This window comes from Penicillium malachiteum, assembly GCF_028827825.1.
Source record: "Penicillium malachiteum strain IBT 17515 chromosome Unknown utg000002l:1.0-8849297.0:1.0-8852440.0, whole genome shotgun sequence".
NCBI classification, from domain to species: domain Eukaryota; kingdom Fungi; phylum Ascomycota; class Eurotiomycetes; order Eurotiales; family Aspergillaceae; genus Penicillium; species Penicillium malachiteum.
Window position 1 is genome coordinate 7,652,832 of NW_026643095.1, and position 23,530 is coordinate 7,676,361.

The window sequence follows — 23,530 nt, forward strand, 5'->3', positions numbered from 1 at the left end:
GAAAGATGTACGCAGTTCTGCGATCAGATCCCTAAGCGCATGTACAAGATGATCCGAGGCCCCCTTAGTGTATATAGGGGTTTTAAGAAAAAAAGAGGAAGATCCGAACTATCACAAAATCAAAAATATGCAGAACGAGAACGAGGTGATGGAATTAATAATATAGACCGTTGAGATACAGCGGTGAGAGAAGACATCTGGACCCATTGATTGATCCATCATCTCGGGGGCCTGCCCAGGTCTAAGTCTAAGACAGAAATCAGAGTTGTTGTCCGACCCAGAATCTCGGGTGTTGGGCAGGATCGACCTGGATTTGGTTTTTTTCTTTTTCTTTTTCTTTTTCTTTTATTTTAAACTAATTATTTATTATTATTATTATTTCTACTTCTGTAGAAGTACGGAGTATGGGGGGGGATACATCACTCGGTTGGAACTGAACCGGGTAAGAGAAAAATGACTACATCATTCTATGGAGTAAAATAATGATAAAAGACACTAGAAAATCACTAGAAACATTTGAAAATTATTTAAAAAGGAACTCTCCAAAACAGGTAAAGTGGAGAGAGATACAATAGCTTCACTTTTTTTTTTTTCTCAATCTCGTGCCAGCAGTGGAGAATCAGTTAAATGGGCATCTTGAGAGATTGGGTATAGAGAGTATGGGCCCTGACAACGCTGCCTAAATGATATTCTCCACTACGTATCTGGTGTAATATATTTCTTTTTTTCTTTATATTTTAATTCTTTTTAATTCTTTCAAGTTTATTTTTTTATTCTAAAAAATTATTTTTTTCCCCTTAATTCCCTTTTTTGGTTATTTTTGATTTATTCAGTCATTTATTTCTTTTTACCGTACGGAATCCATACAACTTACTTCCGGCATGAAATCACTGCCCGGGGGAACCAACCAGCGATCATCCACTTGCATTGCACGAATCATCGGCCGAAGGATGGAGACAAAATGCTGCAAGTGCGCGAGAGCCATCACCGTGGACAAGGGGACGGGTGGAGCCTTCTTTTTCATGGGATTTTCCCTTCAACCTCCTTCATATGTCAAAATGTGATTCTCAACTACGGAGAACTCCCATATTAGGTATGACTCTTAAACATTTTGATCTTTCCACCTGAGTCAAATCTATGACGATTAAACATGGGTGGCGGTCATTCCTAGGAAACTTTCGTGGCTTTTATTTTATTTCTATATGACTCCTAGAGGGGTGGGGGAAGCACGGGTCAGTGGATGCATACACACACACACACACCACCCCTTGTGGACTTCGTACTCCGTCACAGTTCCAAGGTTAATGAACGGGTATATTCAATATGGAGCCGTGCCATGTGTGAAGAGGAGACGATAGGGGAAAAGTGGATCCTTCGATCCATGACGCAGAACACACGATGACGGAGCTTGAGAACATTTGGGAACCAATTCCAGTTCAGATCCATACTACCTCGGGATTAGTTAGAGGCTATGAGAAGCCTCTTCTGAAGGAATGGGAAAACTTCAGAGAAAAAAAGGGGGGCGTGATAGTCGTTATCCCACATCCTGTCATTTCAATGTTCTGAGAGTTTGGCGCTCGGTGGACAGACTAACTTGAAATATATAAAAGGCGAAAATAATAATAATAATCATGATCATGGAAAAGAAAAAGAAATAAATAAATAAAAAAACATATGAATCATAAGATCCAGTGCCGTTTCAAAATACTACTGAACCAAAAAGCTGTACACATCTTTCCGTGGTACAGACTCTCCCCCAGGTTCTACTGTCAGTCCCTGGATTGTGATAGTTCCAAGGTTACTTAGGTACGGAAGTACATGAAAGGGGGAAGATTTAGTTCGACTGGTTCTGTACTCTTCTCTCCAGCAAATCCCCCCCAAACTTTAACAAGTTCGATGTTGTGCATGCATCACCAGCCCCCGTGTTAATCCCGGCATAAAGGGACCCGTTGCCGTCTGGCCGTTAGGGGACAAAAAAATACCTGGACACTAGTGATTGGAGTGGTTGCCTTCACCGATTGTTCTAGAGACCCGCCTGACCAAAAATAGTGTAGAACAGGGGGGGTCCATTAAGTGAGGCAGTTAGTGGAGACTGAAATACTTAATTGTATTTTTTTGCTTTTACCAAGACATTCCTTTTTCCGGGACGTGGAGCCGATCTTTGAAGCGCGAGAAAAAGAACCAGAAGAGAAAAGGGAAAAGTACCAAGGGTCCTAAAGAATAAAAAAAAGAAACGGTGTATTCTCATCGTTTCTTGACTCAGGTGTTCAGATAAGGGAGGACAAAGGAATTGAACTACGAGAGAATCCGAACCCCGAAATCAAGTTGTTAGCAGAGAGACCCGTTCGGAGGGATCCTTGATAGTACTCGTACTCCGTAGAGATGAACCTGAACATCCTTGTAACCTCATACGTCACCAAAGAAATTCAAGTGCACGAGAACAATGCCAACGCTGCCATCAACTCGTGTCACCATGATCATGATCTGCAATGGCATGGTCCCTTGGCAATTAAAGAGTATAATCCATTGAGAAGAAAAGGGGGCGCCACTTGAGAGCTCATGAATATTGACATCTGATTCTCTATTGGATGTATACATCAATTTTGTGATAGGGTGAATAACCCATCACATCAGATCAAACATAGATCAAACATAGGAAAAAAAGGACCTTGGAGCTTCCTTTGATCTATCAAGTCTTTGCCGGAAGGATGAGCTTCAGAAGCCGAAAGGGAGGACCTATTGAGATCACAAGTTTTTTCCTATTCTCTTTTTTTTCGTTTAGCGCGAAGGGCTTCCGCGTGACAAGGTAGAATGAATGAAGATCCAGCTAGCGCGGTGAAAGTGGAGTCGAAAATCCTTCGGAAGGAAATTTGGGGATCGTGATAGAGTGGGCTCAGCTGAAATCGCTCGCTTCATAGCTTCACTTGATGACCAATCTTGTCCTAGCTTTCTAGAAAAGAAAAGAACTTGAACTTGAAGCCACGATCTCATAGTCTGATCTAGTCCATTTTTGGTTCATGAATGTCGTCACAAGTTCAGTTCTAAACCCTGTCTCCTGATCAGATTAAAAGTGATGACTAGTTTAATATGTACTCCGTACTGCTATGGTGATGGACTGATTCAAATCAGAGCTATAAGATGATAAGAAGTAATAAATCTTTCCTAAAAAGGATAATAGTCTGAACATGATACATCCAATGTATGGTAATGCAAAGTCTGCGGCAGAGCTGTCACTGTAATCCAAACAGAGTATTCTTTTCTTTTCTTTTCTTTTCTTTTCTTTTCTTTTCTTTTCTTTGTTTACCAGGCAAGGCTTGCATCATTAGCCGCCATTATGGATCCCACAGCGAATCATCATGTGTGCCGAGTCAAGATTTGCGGTCTGATAGATCCAACGATTCTAACTGGTCAGTGGAGACAAGTATTTTTGACCTCCAGGTTTTAATTCTCGAAATTAGTTTTATGAGGAGATATGAGGAGAAAGAGGGAAAATGAGGGGACATAATTCGCCTCTCAAAAGAAATAGTTTGTGAATCTCTCCATAATTTCGGAATGGGGGAAATAAACGGGGTAAGCGGGATAAAACAAAATCATGGTGGCTGGTAATCTCAAACACCCGTCCCCATAGCGTCGGGTCATAGCACGTAATCCTATCTTGGTAAAAATGGGTCAAATTTGGTTAAATTGGGTAAAAATGGGTAAAAAGGGGGGGAGTCCGAGTCTCCGGTTCAAATGCGTGTCATGGCCATGCTATACAGAAATAGAAATACGAAAAGCGACATTGTCCACAGGTAGGTTGTCCCAGGTGTCTGGTACATGGGTTCACCGTAGGGTTAAGTCCAAGTGGATTTTAGTCGTACATGAGCCCTAGTACTACACAGTACGAAGTCACCTTTACTTTGTACATACTACTCCGTACATTCTTTTACTTTTCAATAGTGCTTGTTATTACTGGCAATTGCTCCAATCCACATCTGACACCTATGAGATACGGTGTACTAGTACGAAGTACGGAGTATAGGATTTTCTCTTTTCTTTTCCTCTCTTGTCTCACTTACTATGTAATGTACCCAGTTACTTGGAGTTTGCCACATGACCTACTTGGTGCAGAACACACCACTCGGTGGATCTGTGGGTATGAGCAATTGTATCATGCGTTCAAACATTTCTTGAGAATCATGCTCTGTTCTCCATAGATTTATTATTATGGCCGCTGCATCCGCGACCAGATAGAGACAAAAAGCAAAGATACAGAATAAGAAAAGAAAAGCCGTGGTCTTAACTCAAAAGATCTCCGCGGGCTAGAACAAATTATGGAATCGATTTCCGGGATCATATCGTCTATCTCATGAAATTGATGCAAGTCACGAAGCCTAATAAATCTAGTTTCGCCCAGAATTCCCCCACCTTCACCGTACATCATAGATGCAGACACGAAATACGTATGTACAGATAGACCTGGGACCACAACGAAACCTTGTCCAATCTACTCCACGGTGCCTGCATTTTGCCCTGCAGGGCCAGACATGCTTTAGTGGCAGTGCTGGTACGTTACATAGCAGGGAGAGAGAGACGCATAGAATAGACATTTTCGAATGCACGGGAATGCAAAAGTACGAGAGAGGGAGAGGAAAACCCACCATTTCGGTATCAAATGCATGTCCGGAGTAGTACTCCGTATCGAAGTACCAATTACAGAAGGGTTTGATCATCTGGATCGGGCACATTTCAAAATGGACCAGCTAGGTTATGGTCTACATGAATCTGAGATCAGCGGTGGGCCGAAGGGCAAAAAAAAGGTGGCTTGATTGTTGATTCGACGTGTAATTTTCTTTTTGAGTTGGGCCTTTTCTTTTTCAAAAATGTTTTTTGCTCTCCTCCCCTTGCGGTCTGCAGGCCTGAGCCCATGGAAATGACAGCGAGCCGATCCGTTATTCCCATGGCCCGTTTGGTGATCTACGTAGCAAGTATCCACCTCAAGTGCTCGCTCTCGCTCATGTGTACCCCGTAATTAGAAATGAAGAATGTGTTTAAAGTTAGACAAAAGTAAAAAATTAAAACTTGTATCAGGATTGATTATTATGTGCTTGTTAGGAAGGAACTACGTAACGCCGATTGAAACCAGCGGGGGATTGCGGATGTATCGCATTTGAGCCCACGCGCTTGGTGAGGCGGGTCAATAATGCCCGAGCGTGCAGGAGGGCACACACACATACAGACTGCACTGTATATGCAAAATGGCACAGCCTCATTAGTACCCTAAGTATAGTAAAAGTGAAAAAGGCGGGTAAAAAAAGCACTTGAGAGGTATCAACATGCGAGAGAAACAAGAAATGGGTTAGCCTACGCTGCATAGTAGATCTTTTTAGCTACATATGAAATACAGCCCTTGGAATGTATAGATGATCCAATTGGGTACAGTTATGCTGTAGGCTCGAAGCTTACTATCTCAGTCTACTCCAGGTCTCCATACCGCTGCTCGAGGAGTCATTTTCCATCCATAATATTGTGCATATACGTATGTATGTCTACCTTGAATCCACCCGGAATACTCGAGCCGTACTCCCTCGGATGTACATACCAAAAGATTTTAACTCTATACATGTACTAAAAGTGCTCCATAGTTCAAGTGGGTTGAAATTAGTTCGCAAAGCGGAACTCATTCTTAGGCTTCCCCCGGATGCCAACATCAATTCGGAAAACTCGGCCCCCATACCGCATCGACTGCGGGAATCGTTCATCATCACGAGTATCCTTCGCAGAAGTGATGAACAGCTCCGTCCCCACAAAGGTGGGACAAGTCGGATTCCGCGTGGGAAGGTCAATCTGCCCGATGAGCTTTCCGGCAGGCGAGATCCGGATAACCTTCCCGCCGCCGTAAATAGCACTCCAGATACAACCCTCAACATCTATTGCGAATCCATCCGGTTCCAGTGGCTCACCAAGATCATAGTGTACGCGTCGGTTGCTAATCGCGCCCGCCGCGGCATCGAAATCAAACGCAAAGATCTTCCCTGTTGGCGAGTCTGTTAGGTACATCGTATCGTCCGAAAGATTCCAGCCAATGCCGTTGGGAATCGTCACTGGTGCCAACACACGGTGCAGGCTTAGATCTGGGTCTAGTCTGAAGAGGATACCTTCCGGACCGGGAGCCTTGATCTTGGGGTCATTCATGGCCCCCGCCCAGAATCGGCCGTGACTATCGACGGCGCCGTCGTTGAATCGCATCCTAGATTGTGGATTCTTTGTAAGTCGGTGTGAACAAACTGATGGATTTTTGCATTTTTCTGTCTTTTTTTGGAGCTCATTTTTTTCGGGGGCTGGATTGTTTGTTGACCCCGTCTTTTGGGGACTTTTGGGGGGCTTCGGTGTAGGAAGGGAAAGAAGGCAGCCATGTCATCTCAACATGACTCGGCATGGGGGATTTCTCCCTGAAGGATGTGGATTTGTTGCCACTTACCTCTCAGCTTTCCCCGGTCCATCTTCGTCGCCCCATGCTTCACGTATATAGGAGATGTTTCCATTGGTTTGGTTCAGCCGGGCAAATCCCAGCTTGGCCCCGACTATCAGTTGATCCTTCTCGGCCTCAACCGCATTGGCAATGTTGGCGGTGACACTAGAAACAAGGAGAAACTAGTGGTTAGCGGGCTCGTCTAATTGAGTTTTTCAATACTAGTAGCTTTTTTTTGATGATTTCAAGTTTGATTGCCTGAGATACTGACCATCACAAGGCAAATCGATACAAAATAAAATGAAGAACCACTTACCCAATAGCCGCAGTTGTATCAATTGTCTTGAGAGAGTCTGGACCTTTCGCCAGATTGAGACGATAAAGTTTATGATCCCAAATATCAACAAAGCGAAACTCGTTGTTGGCTACATCGTGGTAAGGACCTTCCAGTAGTGTTCCGGCTATGTCGATATAAGGCTAAAGGGAAATTAGCATGCTGGTCAGTAAGAAAAATATATGATTGGTGCATGAGATTTTTTTTTGTTTTCTTTTTTGCTTTTTTCACATTTTCTTTTTTTTATTTCATCCTTTGATTAAATTGAGGATGGTTGGATCCGACAATTCATCATATCCTGACCGACAGAACTCCCAAGCCAATAAGAAAAATCCAAAGGAGTCAAATCCCGGGAAATTGCAGGGAAATACGAAATAATCTGACCTCATTGATTGTCCACTTCTGAATTTCAGACATGATGATCAATCTCCACTTCAAACAGATTAAAGATAAATTGAAGCGGAATTTGAAAATTGCAAAATTGAAGGAATTCTAGGATTCAAGGCGGAGACCCGAACTTGAAAAGGTGACACCGCTATTTGGAGAGAAAAAGCGGAGGAGATGTGGAGAGACTAGTACGAGTCACACAGAGTTAGTGACGGCATCAAAATTTAAATAAAAGAAAGAATTCAAAAAGAATTCCCTCAAGCCAATTGAAATCAAATAAGAAAAAAAAGAACCCCTGTTCATATAGTGGAGTGTAACAACAAACCTCAGAAAAAATCAAAAACCCGGTGGTACCAATCGCGGGAACCATTCAAAAGAATGATTTATGGAGATAAATACGATTGGATGAGAAATCCGAAACTAGATGAGAATACTGCACATGTGTTTAATCAACGGATGGCAGTTTATGAAGAAGTTAAGACTCTAAGAGTCAACAAGTTGAGAGAAACAGCTTCATGCCAAGCCCCCGCCCCCACAATCCGAAGTTCTAAACTTCTCTAATATTCTAATATCTCTATGTAAAGAGTCGGGGAAGGCATAATACCCTCATATTGGCACGAACCCGTAGGACGAGATTTTGGTAAGGTTGTGGAGTCCACGTTGCAGGATGTGGTACTTAGTCCCGGTCAAATCCCGCATTGTCTTCCCTGCATAGGTGAATCACATCAGACTTTACATGGCATCCCTGCAGATGCAGAATGGACTAACTATCTCTGGTTAGGCATGCGTGGTACGAGATGGTATACAGTATGATAAATTCATTTAATCTGAAATATAATTAAAAACTAAACTTTGGAACATTCCAAGGTTTGAAGCCTTAGGATTAATATCAATAGATAACTTAAGATCAAAACTATTATCATGATGTATACATCACCTATGCTAGCACGTGGATATCAAGTACTCACTACAAACTACAAACTACATAAATGGATGTCCCTCCAAGTATAGCCGCTAGCATGTTACCACTTTACAAATCAGACTAAGGACTAGTATTCACATGACCAACTCTGCATGCATCTGCAAGAGATTCATGTATGTATGTGCTGGTACTAAAATGGGCGCTAAATGTCGCCCCGACCCGATTTTCTGCCTAATCCTTGACCAAAAATTTGGGCATTCAAGAATCAGCGAATAAGAATGATTAAATAGAGAGTATAAAATAGCCTTGAAACATAATTTGAAAATAGCTTTGAATTACACAAACATTTGACTGCCGGGTACTACTAAATTTGAATAATTCTGAGACAAAAGAAGGGGGGGGGGGGAATCATCTTCAGTACTGCATAGCTAAGCCACAATCTTACCAGAATCCATTTTAATGGAATCCTAGTTATGTACTCCATACCTTGTACTTTTGTCTCTTATCTACCAGATTGAATCCCATTGAAATATGGCCTGATTTACTTGGGTCTATCACAGTAGTGCAAAGGAGAACCACGTCAAGCGCAACAGACAGCCCTGAGTACATAAACCATGGCCCCAGAATAAAAGTAAATGAGAGAAACTTGAAGTGAGAGTAAAAGTGACGAAATAACCCTTACCAATATTAGAATGATACTAAGATCAACATTGAAATAAAAACAAGGCTCCTACCGAAACACCGAATCCACACTAACCACCTGGCAATCACGCTCACACAGACACACACATACGTCGCCCCGAAATCTTGTCATCAACTCCATCCAATCACAATGAAGATCACTTACCAGCACACTGAAATGTAAAACAATCCAATGCACCTCATCACTCGCTAGCACTTTCGGGGTTTTTTTCGCCAACTAATGCTTGCATGCAGATTCCCGGATTTTTCCAGATTCTACCCGTAGACCCGGATCCTTCGATGTGTTACCGGAGTACCTGGGTACCCATGTGCACATGCCGTTCATGTACAGAGTACCGAGTACGGAGTACATAGCGTATGTACCCACAATCTTGGAACAGAACTTGAATCTGAATCTGCATTACGGATCCTGCTCCGTACTAATATATACTTAGGCATAGCATCCCGCGCATGTCCATGTCATAATAGTAGTCCATGAACTCAAAACTCCGTATCCAAGATTCGATCGTCGGGTCAACGCTGCAGGCGAAGAAGGAACTGTAGGCAACCGGAACGGGGAACGTGATGAGTTATTGGGCATCAATTTAAATCCATGGATCCCAGGATGAACACGCATTCCCCAAGTGATGCGCTGGTATTTGTCATGAAGTTTCATGGTCGGATGAAATCATGATTATGTATGTTCATGTTGTTTGTTGGACTCGGAATTGCATATGTGCAGTTGAGGGATATGTCATACGCATTGGTAGGGGACTCCAGGACTGGATGTCCTAATTTGGAGGGTTCTAGGTAGATATTTGGGCATTAGTACAGACTCGGAAGTATCTGGCATACGAACTTGGAGTGCATTGCGTAGGAATTTGATTCTGGGTACTAACACAAGCCATGGAGGTCAAAGATCAATATGGACTCGGAATATTGATGAAATCGTTGTTCTGTTTGAGGTTGAGTTCCTTGTGAGCGTATTATCACTTACCCAGATAGGAAGCTGGTATTTTTAAATCCAATCCTGTTCCAGGTGGCACTATGCCCGTCATTTTCAAGAACGTTTGTTCCAATGTGATGAGTTGCCTTCCCGAGGCATGTCATCGGGATTCGCGGGACGAATAGCCAATCGATCTTGTACCCTGCTCGTCACGTTGGGTCAGCACTAGATAATTAATCGTAACTTGAACTTGAAACAAATCCAGGTACGTGGCACTTGGCATTTGATGGACGCGTGTGTAGCCTGAGGCAGGGGCAGTCTAAGGGTCTCACGTGTGTAGCTGGACCTCATTCTGTCACACCGCTATACTGTTCAAGGTATAGACCTCGGGACCGGCTGATCCTTGATATCATGATGTGTACCTTTGAGTGGCATGTTCGTTGTCTGTGGATACTAATATCTGGAGAATGTATGTTTAGTAGTAGTATTGCCATTATAGCCTGGAGAATTTACACCTTTTGCAGCATATCAACAAGATGCCAGCGATCCATGTTGTTGGACAATAACTGATAGATCCATTTATGATTACAAATTTGAAATTTGAAGGTAATGGACAAGGCTACTAACCAAATAATATTTTTTGACTATGAAAACAAGATGACCAGTCATGAAACATCAAATATCATGTAATACTAGTATATAAGAACGCACGTCTTTACAGCCGGGATCCCAGGTTGACATGAATCGCCTTGGTCTGAGAGTAAGCCTCGAGGCCAGCCTCGCCGAGCTCACGACCAATACCACTCTGCTTGACACCACCGAATGGCACACGGAAGTCACTGTCATTGCTGCTGTTGATCCAGACCATACCGGCCTCGATGTCAGAGGCAACGCGGTGAGCACGCTCAATGTCCTTGGTGAAGAGAGCAGCTCCCAGGCCGTAAGTAGTATCGTTGGCACGAGTAACGGCTTCCTCCTCAGTGACGAAGCTAGAGATCACAACGAAGGGACCGAAGACTTCCTCGCGGTAGATACGCATGTTGTCCTTAACATTGGTGAAGATAGTTGGGGCAATGAAAAAGCCCTTTCCTTCGCCAACATTCTTGTATGGCTCACCACCGGCAACAAGGGTAGCACCTTCGGACTTACCGGCCTCAATGTATGAAAGAATACGGTCGTACTGAGCCTTGGTGATCTGAGGACCCTGGAAGGTGTCTTCGGCGAAGGGGTCACCAACCTTGCTAGTGGAGGCCACGACGTCCTTGAAGATAGAAACAAACTTGTCGTACACAGAGTCATGGACCAGGATACGCGAGGTGGAAGTGCAAACCTGACCCTGGTTGTACATGATACCGGTGTGCGCCCACTTGGCGGCTTGCTCAATATCAGCATCCTCAAAGACAACCAGAGGGGACTTGCCACCAGTCTCGAGGGTAATGTTCTTCAGTGTGCCAGCGGCCATCTTCATGATCTCACGACCAGTGATGGTGGAACCAGTGAAGGCAACCTTATCAACATCAGGATGTTGCACCAGTGCAGCACCGGCAACACGACCAAAGCCGTTCAGGATGTTAACGACGCCAGGAGGAAAACCAGCCTCCTTGATCAAACCAGCCAGGTAGAGAATGCTAAGAGGTGTCTGCTCGGCAGCCTTCATGACAATGGTGTTACCGCAAGCAAGGGCAGGACCCAACTTCCATGCCGCCATAAGCAGAGGGAAGTTCCAAGGGATAATCTGACCAACGACACCAAGGGGCTGACGCAGAGTGTAGGCGAACTTCTGGTGAGTGGTGCTAATAGTCTGGCCAGTCACCTTGTCGGCCCAGCCGGCGTAGTACCGGAGACAAGCAATGACCTCAGTAAGGTCATCATTGAGAGAGACAGAGTATGGCTTGCCTTTAGCGCCATCACCTGGTTAGTTACACTATATTCTGTTTTGGGCTTGACGGATTGCAAAAGCGGTACTGTACTTACCGTTGTCCCAGGTCTCAATGGTGGCGAGGGTCTCCTTGTGCTGCTCAATTAGGTCGGCAAGCTTCATCATCAGACTGCCACGATCAGTAGGAGGGAGCAGCTTCCAAGAAGGATCCTTCAGGGCCTTCCGGGCAGCCTTGACTGCGATATCAACATCCTCCTCACCGGCGGCGTAAACGGAAGCAATCTCTTTCTCGTCTCTGGTGCACACACATTGTCAGTTGTTTTCCCCTCAAAGTTTCATTTGATAGAACAACATACGAAGGGTTGATAGAAGTGACTTTCTCGCCTGCCTTGGAGGCCACAAACTCGTTGTTAATGAAGAGGCCGATAGGCTGGGTGTACGAGCGCCCGTTCGGGGCAGTTAATTGCACCGATAGGTTAGACATGGCGACGATATAACAGCGACGAGGGGAATTGAAACGAAGTGCAGATACCGAGAGATATTGCAATGGCCGGAAAGTAGAAGCTCCAAACATTTGAAGAGGGGAAAAGGGTGAGGTCTTTAAACCATGCGCAGTTCTCCCCGCTCCGATGCTCCGATAACGATAACTCTCATCTATCCACCGGGTCTGTCTCCACCGGGTTCGGGTGCACTTGCTCTTTGTGGGTAATGAATGGAGCTCTGAGTGGGATGATTTAATGCTGGTTGGCTGCACTCGCCGCCATAGCTTTAGTTATCCCCTCTTGAAGATTCCAAGGTTCCGAGTGTGGTATGTTCTCCGGTTTCTAAAGTTCCATGATTGATCATCAACATCTGTAAAAAGAGGATGATGACTCTCTACCAAGATTATCTCCGTATAAATCCGAGACAAGATAGGAAATATTTGGTCCCCGCGATCACTTAAGTGCTCTGAGTCTGCGGTTACTCTGCATTTACCTTGCAGTCTGGCCGTTTTCTCTCTGCTTTATCACTCAGCGATCAACATTTGAGGGGTAATAGAGCCCCAATCAGGAAACCAATTCCAGGTATTGTGGACTATGCAAAAACCTGAAATAGAAAATAACCTTAAAACTATGTTAAAATCCCTATTGTCCATCCCAGAACGCCGACAAATCAAATATCTTTGTTAAAGTATACAAACGAGATCCTGCAGTCATCACGTTAAAAAAGAAAAAAAAATTAAAGATCACAGGTCCTCAGATTCGGCATCCTCCTCAGATTTATCCTCTTCAGATACAGCTGTGGTGAACTTCACTGAATCCTCACCTGCGAGCTGCAGGATGAAATGCCATTGGGCTGAGGTCACTGAAGAAACACTCAAGCGAGATTGCTTAAGAGTCTGGAGGTTCTCTAGCGGCTTTCCGGCTTTGGCATGGGACTTCAAGTCATCCAAAGTGACTTGCTTCTTAAGCTTGCGGCGGAATTCAACATGCACAACCACCCACTTGGGGTTCTCACGGCTGGCCTTGGGGTCATAGTAAGGATGGGCGGAATCGAAGGCAGACTCTGAAAAATCGAAATCAGAACCATACAGCAATGTTTGGAGCAAATGTTTGGGTTCACAAACCGTCAACAGAGTGCTCTTCTACAATCTCCATGACACCTACGACTCCAGGAGTCTTGCAATTGGAGTGGTAGAAGAAGGCATAGTCGCCCTTCTTCATTTCGCGCATGAGATTCCTGGCTGTTATGTTTGTCAGAATTGCTGATCGGATCAATTGGATCATTCTTGCGATCAAGTCTTACCAACGGGGTTGCGAACACCTAATAACTTTTTGTTAGAAAGATTCATCTTTGGACTTTAAGGGCCACATACCATCCCATGGCTCTGGGGTCTCAACAGCAGCCAGATCATCAATGGAGAACTTGACATCAACACCCTTCTCTAAGCGCGACTCAGGCTCGGCCTTCATCAGCCAGTAAGAACGGCCAGACTCATCCTTGGGTGGGATGTAAGCCGGGACTTTGACCTCAGCTTCCTTTGCAGTATCGGCGCCATTCGCAGGCAGGCTCTTTCGGGGTCGTCCACGACCATCCTTCTTGGGACCGGTGGGGGTTGCTTTTGGTTTGGGGGTCTCGGTGCCTGGGAACAAAGGCGAACATCAGCGTTTTGTCCATCGTTCTTGTGTCTTCCGAACTGGGATGACTACATACCTGGTTCCTTTCGAGGACGCCCGCGTCCTTTCTTAGGGCCAGCAGGAGACTCCGCTGCCTTTACCGCAGCCGCAGCCTCTGTATCTGAGAGAAACTTGCGCGGGCGTCCACGGCCGCGCTTAGGTCCATTGGGGTCGGGCTTAGGGAAGGTTCCTTCGGGGAACTTGCGAGGACGGCCACGCTTTCGCTTTTCACCTGTATTGGGAGTAGGCTGTCGCGATTGCATTAGTGAGTGCGCGTAGACCCAGAATGGATAAAAAAACAAAATGACAGGGATCTGCCGATCAATTGTCGCATGAGAGTAAGGATCTTACCTCAGAAACCACCTCGCCTGAGGCGTCAGACATGGAGTTGCGAACTCGCTTTGAGGGGGTTGCAGCGCCCGTATCGGCCATAGTTGCGCTTTCAGACTTGCGTTTGAACGGCATTTAAATGACCTGGAGCGTTCTGCAAGTTTAAGGGGTAAACTGGAAGATATGAGAGACTCAATTCCTTTCCGTACAAGGACTGAGAACTTTGCGGCGAAGAAGTGCAGTTGGGATAAAAGATCAAAGCCGGGAATTCCTTAGAGGAAACCAAATGGAATGTTTGGGGGGGGGAAGCTTCTGCTTCACTTGAGCTGGTGGACGCGACAGTGGGTCCCGTTGGTAGATCCACGTGATACGCGCTTGATCAACATTCATTTTAAATAATTAAATTAAAAGAAAAAAACTAGAAAACAATTTCAAACCATTGATTTGCTTATTTGAAATGGCAATTTAATATTAGTCTTATAAATTATGAACAATCAATAAGCACAGGTTTGGGAAATATGATTCTGCTATAAGCCATTGTATGTATTCAAGAAGGCTCCAGGGCTGTTTTATAGGATCCCAGCTGGGCACCTCCAGGGCTGGCATCCATGCCCATGTCCACGGGTGGTTGCTCCAAGTCACATAAGCCAAGTTAATCAAAGAACAGGATAAACGGCTAGTTGCCTATTTGATCCGATATTTTCTAATAGGAAGAAGGTTCACATGTTCTAGGGTTTGGTTTGAACGTTTGAATTATTGATATTACTCCATACCTACTTTCCGTCGTACTAGGACATAGACCATTCCTTCATGGGTCCACCAGTTGACGGGTAGGAGATCAGCTAGCTTCAAAGGTTTAAGATTCGGGGAAAACTGCAAGGCGGGGATATTACTATATTTAGTAATAGATAAACATTTGATCCGAATTGACAATCAAATCGATAATTAAATGGGAGTGTAAAACAAGTATATCAATCAGATTAAAGCTTGATTGGCACTCTATGTTACTTACTTGACCTGGCATTTGGTCTGAGTACCTCCAGGGCTGAGAACATTGGATTCGGAGGGGTTCAAACTTGCATTCATACTACATATGTAGTAAGAAGCCGCATCTGGATAGCGACCTCGGAAGGAACTCCCGTACTATTATAAATGTCCATAGGTCACGGGATCACTGGCACCGCGTCTATTATCAATCTATACGAGGCTTGCTCCACGTACCTCCTACCACGATTCTATTATAAGACTCCGACATCCGCTAGCTTCAAGTTCTCAGGGTCAAGATGGCGCCGGCATAAGCAGAAGAAACCCATCGAAACGTGGCCCCACCTGGTGGGTCTTATCCCACCTCGGCATCATGATGTACTGATTACGGAGATTGACAGGCACTTTTGGAAGCACCTAGATATATGAACAAGTTCAAGACAAGATACCTATACTAGCCTCTAGCACTGAGGGGTTGATACGCGTGGCACTGACTCCTTCGAGAACGACTGTTGTTGACAAAGAAGATGGGTGGAATTGCGCCATCCAGTCGAGTCTCCATTGGCTCCATGGCGGGGTGATTATCGGCCGACTCTTCAGCTTGGACACGAACAGCTCGGCCGACATAGGAGAAGATAGTAAGCGCTATTGAGATGGATGGGTCTTGGAGAAGAATCATGAAAGCATATTATCTATGGAGGTAAATGCATGTGTATCATGTTCCTTTGAGCAACCAGAAGGGGGTACTCTAGCAGGAACCAGGGGTTAATATAGACCCAAATAGAATCTTGTCAAACCATGGAGGTGAACCTTGGGTGTACACACTAAGTTCCCCATTAACCTCGATGAATTATGGCATCAGGCACCTCCAGGGCTGCCACAGGTGGGAACACTAAACAGCCCCCACCATGTTTCTTCCTCCACCAATGAAATATATACTGCCCAAGGCGGTCAATAATTGCGTGATAGTTAACAGCCGGATGAGGTAAGTCGATCACCAACGACGAGAACCATCGCAAGCAGGAGGGGCAGCTCCCCGCCGTATATGAACCTCCGATTTCCCCCCCTGATTCTTTCCTCTTTTATTATCTTTCATACTATCCTTGCTTGATCTCCATCTTGCCTCTACAACATCACAATGTCTGAACAGCGTGCTCCGTATGTATACCTCATCTCTGAGTCCCCCCACATTCTATCTCTACATAGCTTCTCAAAGCCGTATATTAAAGACAATGGCTAACCTCATACCTCAATTAGTCTCCGTCTGGGCTCTACTGCCCCTGACTTCGACTCCGAGACCTCTAACGGTCCCATCAACTTCCACAACTTCCTTGGTGGAAAGTGGACCATCCTCTTCTCCCACCCTGATGACTTCACTCCCATCTGTACCACCGAGCTCGGTGCTTTTGCCAAGCTCGAGCCTGAGTTTACCCAGCGTGGTGTTCAGCTCATTGGTCTGAGCGCCAACCACGTCGAGTCCCACCACCGCTGGATCAAGGACATTGATGAAGTCTCTGGCTCCAGCCTCAAGTTCCCCATCATCTCCGACCCTGAGCGCAAGGTCGCCTACCTGTACGACATGGTTGACTTCCAGGATACCACCAACGTCGATTCCAAGGGTATGGCTCTGACCATCCGCTCTGTCTTCATCATCGACCCTGCCAAGAAGATCCGCCTCATCATGACCTACCCCGCCTCCACTGGCCGTAACACCGCCGAGGTCCTCCGTGTCATTGATGCTCTCCAGACCACCGACAAGCACGGTGTCACTTGCCCCATTAACTGGCTCCCCGGTGATGACGTTGTCATTCCTCCTCCCGTCTCTACCGCCGATGCCAAGGCCAAGTTCGGTGAGATCCGTGAGGTCAAGCCGTAAGTCACTTCTGATCTATATAAGCTTGTGAACGTGTACCAATGCTGACGGTTATAGTTACCTCCGCTTCACCAAGCACCCCCAGAACTAGAGGGTTCATTTTACGATTTAATGTGAGAATAAAAAGAATTAGGTGGATTTGGCCGGGAATAACCTACTTTTTGATACCAATATGAAATGATTTATCCCGTCAACTGTCAAGGTTTCTTGCTCCCCGTAAATACTCCGTCGTGAAACTTGGGCGCAGATGTTCCACTGAAGTTCGAGCGACCTAAACCCGATATGACTGGACTATATCGGTGCTTCCGATCAGATACTCTTTGTGTACGACCATGGTGAATTTTAAACCCATCGTAGAAACACAACTGCTACAGCTTACATAGAATTGCCTTCTCTCACATATGTACTATATGTTCTACTACATCATTCCAATGTTCTCCAAAAATTTGACAATTCTCTCTTTATTGAAACGTTGTCGTTATCTAGAGCAGCGTGGTCGAGTCCCACCCCAAGCCTATACGGGAAAGCGTTGAGACCGCCTTTTTTTTGTGCCGATCCAACGTCCACAGTCTGACACTTCGGCCGCTCCACTCTCTTTCGCTGTCGACAGAAAACCTTCCTCAAAAAATCCCTCGGTGCTTGATTCCTGGTCTCCCCGCGCTACATATCCGGTTTTCTCGAGACGCGGCGGGGAAAACCCACCCCCTGGTCCCAAATCCACCCCCCACAGGGCCACAAATCGAGCCGCACCGGTACCTGCGATCAGCGCCCAGCACGGAATCTCGATCGTTACACACCTCGAATCGCTCCGGTATTCGTCTTATGTACGCCGTCTGTCACTGATTGGACTGGTCTGAGAAAAAGAAAGGGGGGCGACTCTCTCGATTCCGCTTATATTTCTTCGGTTTCCCCGTGTGTCTCGGTCATTGCAGTTATCTCGCCCACGATGATGTCCAGGAGCCAGTCCAGTCTAGGCTTCTTGGATGCAGGCCAAGACCCCACTGCTACAGGCGGCGCTTCCCCATCCTTCAATCAACAACCATCATCAGGACCTATCAACCTATCGGGTCTGGTGTGCAATGTGCGTCGAACAACTGGCAAGGAACCTCACCCCCTGGTGGGGGCTACGACAACAATTTTGGGTGACAAGCTTTACGTCTTCGGAGGCCGGATCCTCTCACGAAGTCGACCAAAGCTGACATCGGATCTATATGAATTGGATCTAATCAGGCGGCATTGGACCAAGATCGAGGCCACAGGAGATATCCCTCCACCTCGTTATTTCCACAGTGTTTGTGCGCTTGGAGATAACAAATTAGTGGCCTATGGTGGAATGTCGCCAGCCCCCAGTGCTGCTGCTAAAGATCCTTCCAACCCTAGCGCATCTGGCTCAGAGTCCCAGGCGGAAGTTGTTGTCATGTCGGATATTCACATTTTCGATGTGTTATCTCGGACGTGGACTCGGGTTGCATCGCATGAATCCCCGCAAGGACGATATGCACATTGCGCCACAATACTCCCGTCTAGTGCTACTTTCGCATCGGCCACTGCACCGCTCTCCGCTATTCATAACAATCCTGAATCTTCCACGCCTCACCAAGGAAGTATTGGCGTTGACATTGATGGCTTCGGTGGCGCTGAGATGGTGGTTGTCGGTGGACAGGACAGCTCCAATCATTATATTGAGCAGATTAGCGTGTTCAACCTCCGCAGTTTGAAGTGGACCAACACTAGTCCTCTTGGACGCAGCTGCGGTGCATACCGTAGTGTCGTTGCACCCCTGGTGGGTATGGACGTCTCTGAGATTGGATCTGCGGTTCCTGACCAGGAGATTCACGAGCCAATCAAGGAATCAGAGTCGACGGGATGTCCAATGCTGATCTACTCCAATTATAATTTCCTCGATGTCAAGCTGGAGTTGCAGGTGCGCCTGCCGGACGGGCGCCTCGTGGAGCGACCGATGCAGAGTCAAGCATCCCCACCAGGTCTGCGATTCCCGAATGGTGGAATCATCAACGGACACTTCGTTGTCAGTGGCACATATTTGACTTCTTCAAAGCAGGAATATGCTCTGTGGGCGCTTGATCTGAAAACCTTGACCTGGGGCCGTATTGACGCTGGTGGATCTGTATTTGGCCAAGGCAGTTGGAACCGCGGCATTCTCTGGCCACGTCGCAGCGCCTTCGTGATATTGGGACACCGCAAGCGCAGTCTGGTGGATGATTACAACCATCGACGGATCAATTTCTCGCACATCTGTCTGGTTGAGCTTGAGGCATTTGGGCTGTATAATAATCCTTCTCGAACTTCATCAACATCGGGATACAAGTCTTACAGCTCACCTTCAGTTCCTGCGTCCCTGCAACAGAAGCTGGCTCAACTGACTACAAGTGGACGGCCCTTATCTGCTGCTTCTGATGAGCTAGGAAAACTGGCGCTTTCACTACACGAAATGGCCGATATGGAGTTACAAGCTGTTGGCGGCGAGCGCATTCCTGTCAACTCGCGTCTCCTTGCTCGACGATGGGGACCATATTTCATTCAACTCCTGCGTGAGTCGTCTGAAGGAGGAATCGCAGACGGCGGAACTCTTCGCCCTGCCTTTATTCATCCGAGTCGAAATTCCAGCGTCACCATTACACCATCCGTTGGCCATAATAGCATGTACTCTAATGCTACGACCCTGGTTAACCCTTCTGCCCCCTCTAAAGCTCTCCTTGAGAACCTAGAAGCTCCATCTGCTCATGGCCTGGCGCCAACCGCTCGACCTCGCATACTCTACCTACCTCATACTATTCTCACCCTTCAGGTTCTTGTTCAATACCTTTATACCTCCGCTCTTCCTCCTCCGGGCTCTTCCCTGTGCACACCCCAGATTCTTTGCTCTCTCCTTCAGCTCGCTCGTCCGTACCAAGTAGATGGTCTGCTTGAAGCAACTGTGGAGCGACTGCACCAAGTCCTTGATGGCCGCAACGCTGCCGCTGTCTTCAATGCAGCAGCCATGGCGGCAGGAGGTGGTCGAGGTACCGGTTTCACTGGTGGACTTGGCGGCACATTGGAAGCCCTCAATGGCTCTCATGGCAATGGCTCTATGCTTGGTGTTTCGGAGGGCGCACCCTCCCATCACGGCGGTCTGGTGGCTTCTGACTCGTCGGATACTGAGCATGGTGCGATGCCTCCCTCGGCTGCTAGCAGCACAGGCGACCTCACAAGTTACACGCGTGGCATTCCATCTCTCCGTATCGACACCAATATTCCTCAGCAACGTGGTCGCCAGCACCGCAGTGCTCATCGCGAGCGTGAAGACTCTATCAGCACTGCTAGTACCGCTACATCCGCCTCTAGTTTCAGTCAATCAGACTCGGAGTTTATCAGCGATACAGAGAGTCGCTCACAATCACGCGCTCATCACCGCCGCGACACAGATATTGGTCGTCCGAATCGCGAGATCTGGACTGGTGATCTATCCAGTGTCATTGGGTTGCAGAAACGGGGATTGCGCGGCCTAATGGAGGGTCGTCGTATGCGTGAACGAAGTGCAAAGCCTCCTAGTGTAAGCAGCGCCTCTACCTCTATTGCTCAAGCTGGCATCTCGGGAGATCATCAATTCTCCATGCAGGGTGTAGCAAGCTAGTGAGATGTCAGTTTCTCACTTTTGCTTCGCTGGAAAATAACACCAACTTAACGTCTTTTCTTCCTGCCCCTTCCATGTTTCTGGTTCTCTTTGTTACGAATTTTTTTCGAATTGTAAATATTTTCATTCTTACTTTTCACCCCAGCAGGCTGGTGAGATGGGAAGAATCATTTACATGAGGGCGGGTTGCCTTTTACTGTTATCATGTTTTCAAAATACAAAAACAAAGGAGCGATCCACGGATGTGTCTACGGGTTTTTGATTTTTGTGGACATGGGTTCACATTTGCCCATTCCCTGTTCATATTGGGCATTTCGATCATCATGTTCTAGAAGTTCTTGACATCTGGCACTAATGCCTGGAGTATCTACGGAGTTTCAATCTGGAAAACAAATATTGAATACAACTTGAATGCAGTGATGAATTTGGTATTATTTTATGATTCGCTTAATGTACAAATAGAGGCAATGTGTCGATTTGACCAACTTGAAGTCAGTTGAGATGGATATTCCCAACCTTCAAGTTGTCGTCATAGTAGACGAAGAGAGAACTAATTATCCTTATTCTCTGGTCGAGCAAATTTTTTCTGTACTTTGTCTCCATAAACTGATCATAGTAAAATTAGCAGGCTGTAAAAGCGAATGCAAGTGGCTCCGCTGATACCAAATAGAAGCCAGACAAAAGGGGAATACAAGAATAACAGAGTGAAGAAAAAACTCACCACGCTCATAAATCATGTATGATGTGACCAATACGATCGGTAAAGCAACAATAGTCGATGTCCATCTATTCAATTCATTAGTGCTCTGTAATGATATCCAATTCAATCAGCTTCGCAGAAGCATCTGCAAACAGTGGGCCGGAGTATGCCAGGTGGCTTGCTGTAAAACCATAGCAACTATACGAAAAAGCAGCCCAATCTCTTAGTTCGGCCTCAAGGACCAAGGCAGTAGGGGATGTAAGTGGAGTATACATACCTTCGTGCTGCAAGCTTATACTCCTTCGTAGACCGGATATCGGGGTGTCCCTTCAGAGATGACGGAGCTGGGCGTTGTGGGCGTCCCGTAGGTGTAGGCTGGCCCGGTCGGAATTGCTCAGATGGATATTTGGGCATTTTTTGAAAATTATGATGTGAAATTTGAGTATATCGAGGTGGAGAGATTGGACTTTAATCTTTTTGAAGGATGTTGAGACTCGAGGTGGAAAGCTTGCGGGAATTTATTGACACCTCAGGCATTAACAGAGTGGGCCCTGAAGCAAATTGGAAGTATACAAATGTGTCTAATAGAGAGAAATACCTCCGGGCTCAAGGCAATAATGTGAAGGACTTTAACAAGAAAAGTTCTTGTTAAAAATAAAATAAAATAAAAAGAGCTCACGGCTGGGATTAAACCGGGGACTTTGAAATCAAGTTGGGACATTGAAATCGGGTGTGCACCTGGGCATAAACCTGAGAGGGAGATGCTGCTAATGGCCTCACTTGATACATCCATCACCACATCATCGTCCTTGATATCTCACTCATTCTTGATTGTTTTTGATTTCTGATGAAAGGAATCGAAATAGCGAGTCTAAAAGTATTATAGATAAAAATATCAAAAATTTAAAAAAAGATTTGCCCGTAAGGCCCTCCCGCCCTCTGGAGCCACCTCAGCCATCGATCAGGGCCAGACCGTCCTGATAAATGCCTCTGTCCTCCACCTGGGCAGTCAGAGACCGCTGACCCTTGGGCCAGCTGGGCTGAGTTGTTTCTTTTCTCCCCCTCAACTAAAATATATAGGATCTCCCGCTTTGTGTCTGCCTTACAGATGAGGTTGTCATGATATAGTGTTATCCTACCCACCAGAACTCGAACCTCTTTCACTCAAGGATAATTAATCATATTTCAGGAACAGCACTCTGAGGCTAAAGCCTCGCACCACTTTTTGGTACAATAGCTGCCACAGCCTCCTTTACCCCTTCCTCTCTAGCCTCCCTTTCCAACCACAAAACCTGTTGTGCAACACATACCCGTACAAGAACCTCCGTTCCTCGAATCACATCCCATCCAGCCTTCATGGCTACATTCAAAAGTCTCGTTTCAGGCGATGGCATATAACACATATCGACCAACACGCCCCCGTCAGCATGACCGATGATTTTCTCGCAGATTTGCCAGCACACGCTTTCCTCTAGAGTAGAGGGCGGATAATCGGGAATCGTTCCCACAATTATTGAAGGAGATGGAAGCTTCTGTGCTGAATCTACGTCAGGAATATAGCGGATTCTAATCCCTGGAATGGATGAACTGAAGAACTCGATGATCTCATCAACCTCCGACTCCAACCTATTCACGACATAGATCTCAGAAGGAGAGAACCATTTCCACATCGCATAGATCGCACTTCGAGCCGCACCTCCGCCTCCAATTACCATAACTGGTTTGTCTTTTGCGATAGCGACAGAGCTAGGATTGTGTTGAAGGATAGCCTCGCGGATCCCAACGCAGTCTGTATTTGTGCCGATCCATCGTCGCTTCCCGACAGCATCAATCCGAGAGAATACGGTGTTGACGGCTCCAATGGCCTGTGCTTCTTCGGTTAAGTCGTCAAGAAGAGGGCCGAATGTCACTTTGTTGGGCATAGTGATAGACGCTCCGATAGTCGTCGGGTCGCGGAGGTACTCCAGGAATGTATTTCCTTCAGTTGTTTGGCAAAGATGATACGCGATAGGTGCTGACATTGGTTTGAAGAGGATTCCATGAAGAAGAGGTGATAGGGATTGGGATATGTTGCCGCCAAACAGGAATGCATTGCGTGGTATTGAAACTTGAGGTGAAGATGCGAGAGGCGATCTGCCATACTCGTAAGATCTGTGAAGAATGTCCATTTTTGTTCTCTGAACTAACCAAAGCTGAAGAGCTTGCTTTCTCTGGTTTTATCAAGGATGTCATGGTTATTATAACCTTGAAAGT

The 23,530-nt window shown here is 46.1% G+C and overlaps 7 protein-coding genes across 7 annotated transcripts; 2 read left to right on the forward strand and 5 right to left on the reverse strand.

Moving 5' to 3' along the window:
- Positions 1-5,640: 5,640 nt before the first annotated feature.
- N7483_005853 (SMP-30/gluconolactonase/LRE family protein) lies at positions 5,641-7,202 on the reverse strand (the record flags this gene model as incomplete). Its single annotated transcript, XM_057089290.1, has 4 exons — positions 5,641-6,229; positions 6,461-6,616; positions 6,768-6,928; positions 7,170-7,202. The coding sequence occupies 4 exons, from the start codon at positions 7,200-7,202 to the stop codon at positions 5,641-5,643; spliced, it is 939 nt and encodes a 312-aa protein (XP_056949119.1).
- A 3,234-nt stretch (positions 7,203-10,436) lies between these two features.
- N7483_005854 (aldehyde dehydrogenase family protein) lies at positions 10,437-12,084 on the reverse strand (the record flags this gene model as incomplete). The annotated part of the gene is made up of 3 exons (XM_057089291.1): positions 10,437-11,617; positions 11,696-11,895; positions 11,957-12,084. The coding sequence occupies 3 exons, from the start codon at positions 12,082-12,084 to the stop codon at positions 10,437-10,439; spliced, it is 1,509 nt and encodes a 502-aa protein (XP_056949120.1).
- A 741-nt stretch (positions 12,085-12,825) lies between these two features.
- N7483_005855 (EVE domain-containing protein) lies at positions 12,826-14,221 on the reverse strand (the record flags this gene model as incomplete). The annotated part of the gene is made up of 6 exons (XM_057089292.1): positions 12,826-13,145; positions 13,207-13,323; positions 13,386-13,403; positions 13,456-13,722; positions 13,794-14,004; positions 14,108-14,221. 6 exons carry the CDS (start codon positions 14,219-14,221, stop codon positions 12,826-12,828), a joined length of 1,047 nt encoding a protein of 348 aa, XP_056949121.1.
- Positions 14,222-16,208: 1,987 nt separating this feature from the next.
- Positions 16,209-17,034, forward strand: N7483_005856 (peroxiredoxin; the record flags this gene model as incomplete). The annotated part of the gene is made up of 3 exons (XM_057089293.1): positions 16,209-16,228; positions 16,328-16,942; positions 17,001-17,034. The coding sequence occupies 3 exons, from the start codon at positions 16,209-16,211 to the stop codon at positions 17,032-17,034; spliced, it is 669 nt and encodes a 222-aa protein (XP_056949122.1).
- An 855-nt stretch (positions 17,035-17,889) lies between these two features.
- On the forward strand, positions 17,890-20,577 carry N7483_005857 (putative regulatory protein Ral2; the record flags this gene model as incomplete). Its single annotated transcript, XM_057089294.1, has 1 exon — positions 17,890-20,577. The coding sequence occupies one exon, from the start codon at positions 17,890-17,892 to the stop codon at positions 20,575-20,577; it is 2,688 nt and encodes an 895-aa protein (XP_056949123.1).
- A 550-nt stretch (positions 20,578-21,127) lies between these two features.
- On the reverse strand, positions 21,128-21,691 carry N7483_005858 (uncharacterized protein; the record flags this gene model as incomplete). The annotated part of the gene is made up of 3 exons (XM_057089295.1): positions 21,128-21,183; positions 21,299-21,363; positions 21,555-21,691. 3 exons carry the CDS (start codon positions 21,689-21,691, stop codon positions 21,128-21,130), a joined length of 258 nt encoding a protein of 85 aa, XP_056949124.1.
- Positions 21,692-22,482: 791 nt separating this feature from the next.
- Positions 22,483-23,445, reverse strand: N7483_005859 (shikimate dehydrogenase family protein; the record flags this gene model as incomplete). The annotated part of the gene is made up of 1 exon (XM_057089296.1): positions 22,483-23,445. The coding sequence occupies one exon, from the start codon at positions 23,443-23,445 to the stop codon at positions 22,483-22,485; it is 963 nt and encodes a 320-aa protein (XP_056949125.1).
- Between the last annotated feature and the right edge of the window lie 85 nt (positions 23,446-23,530).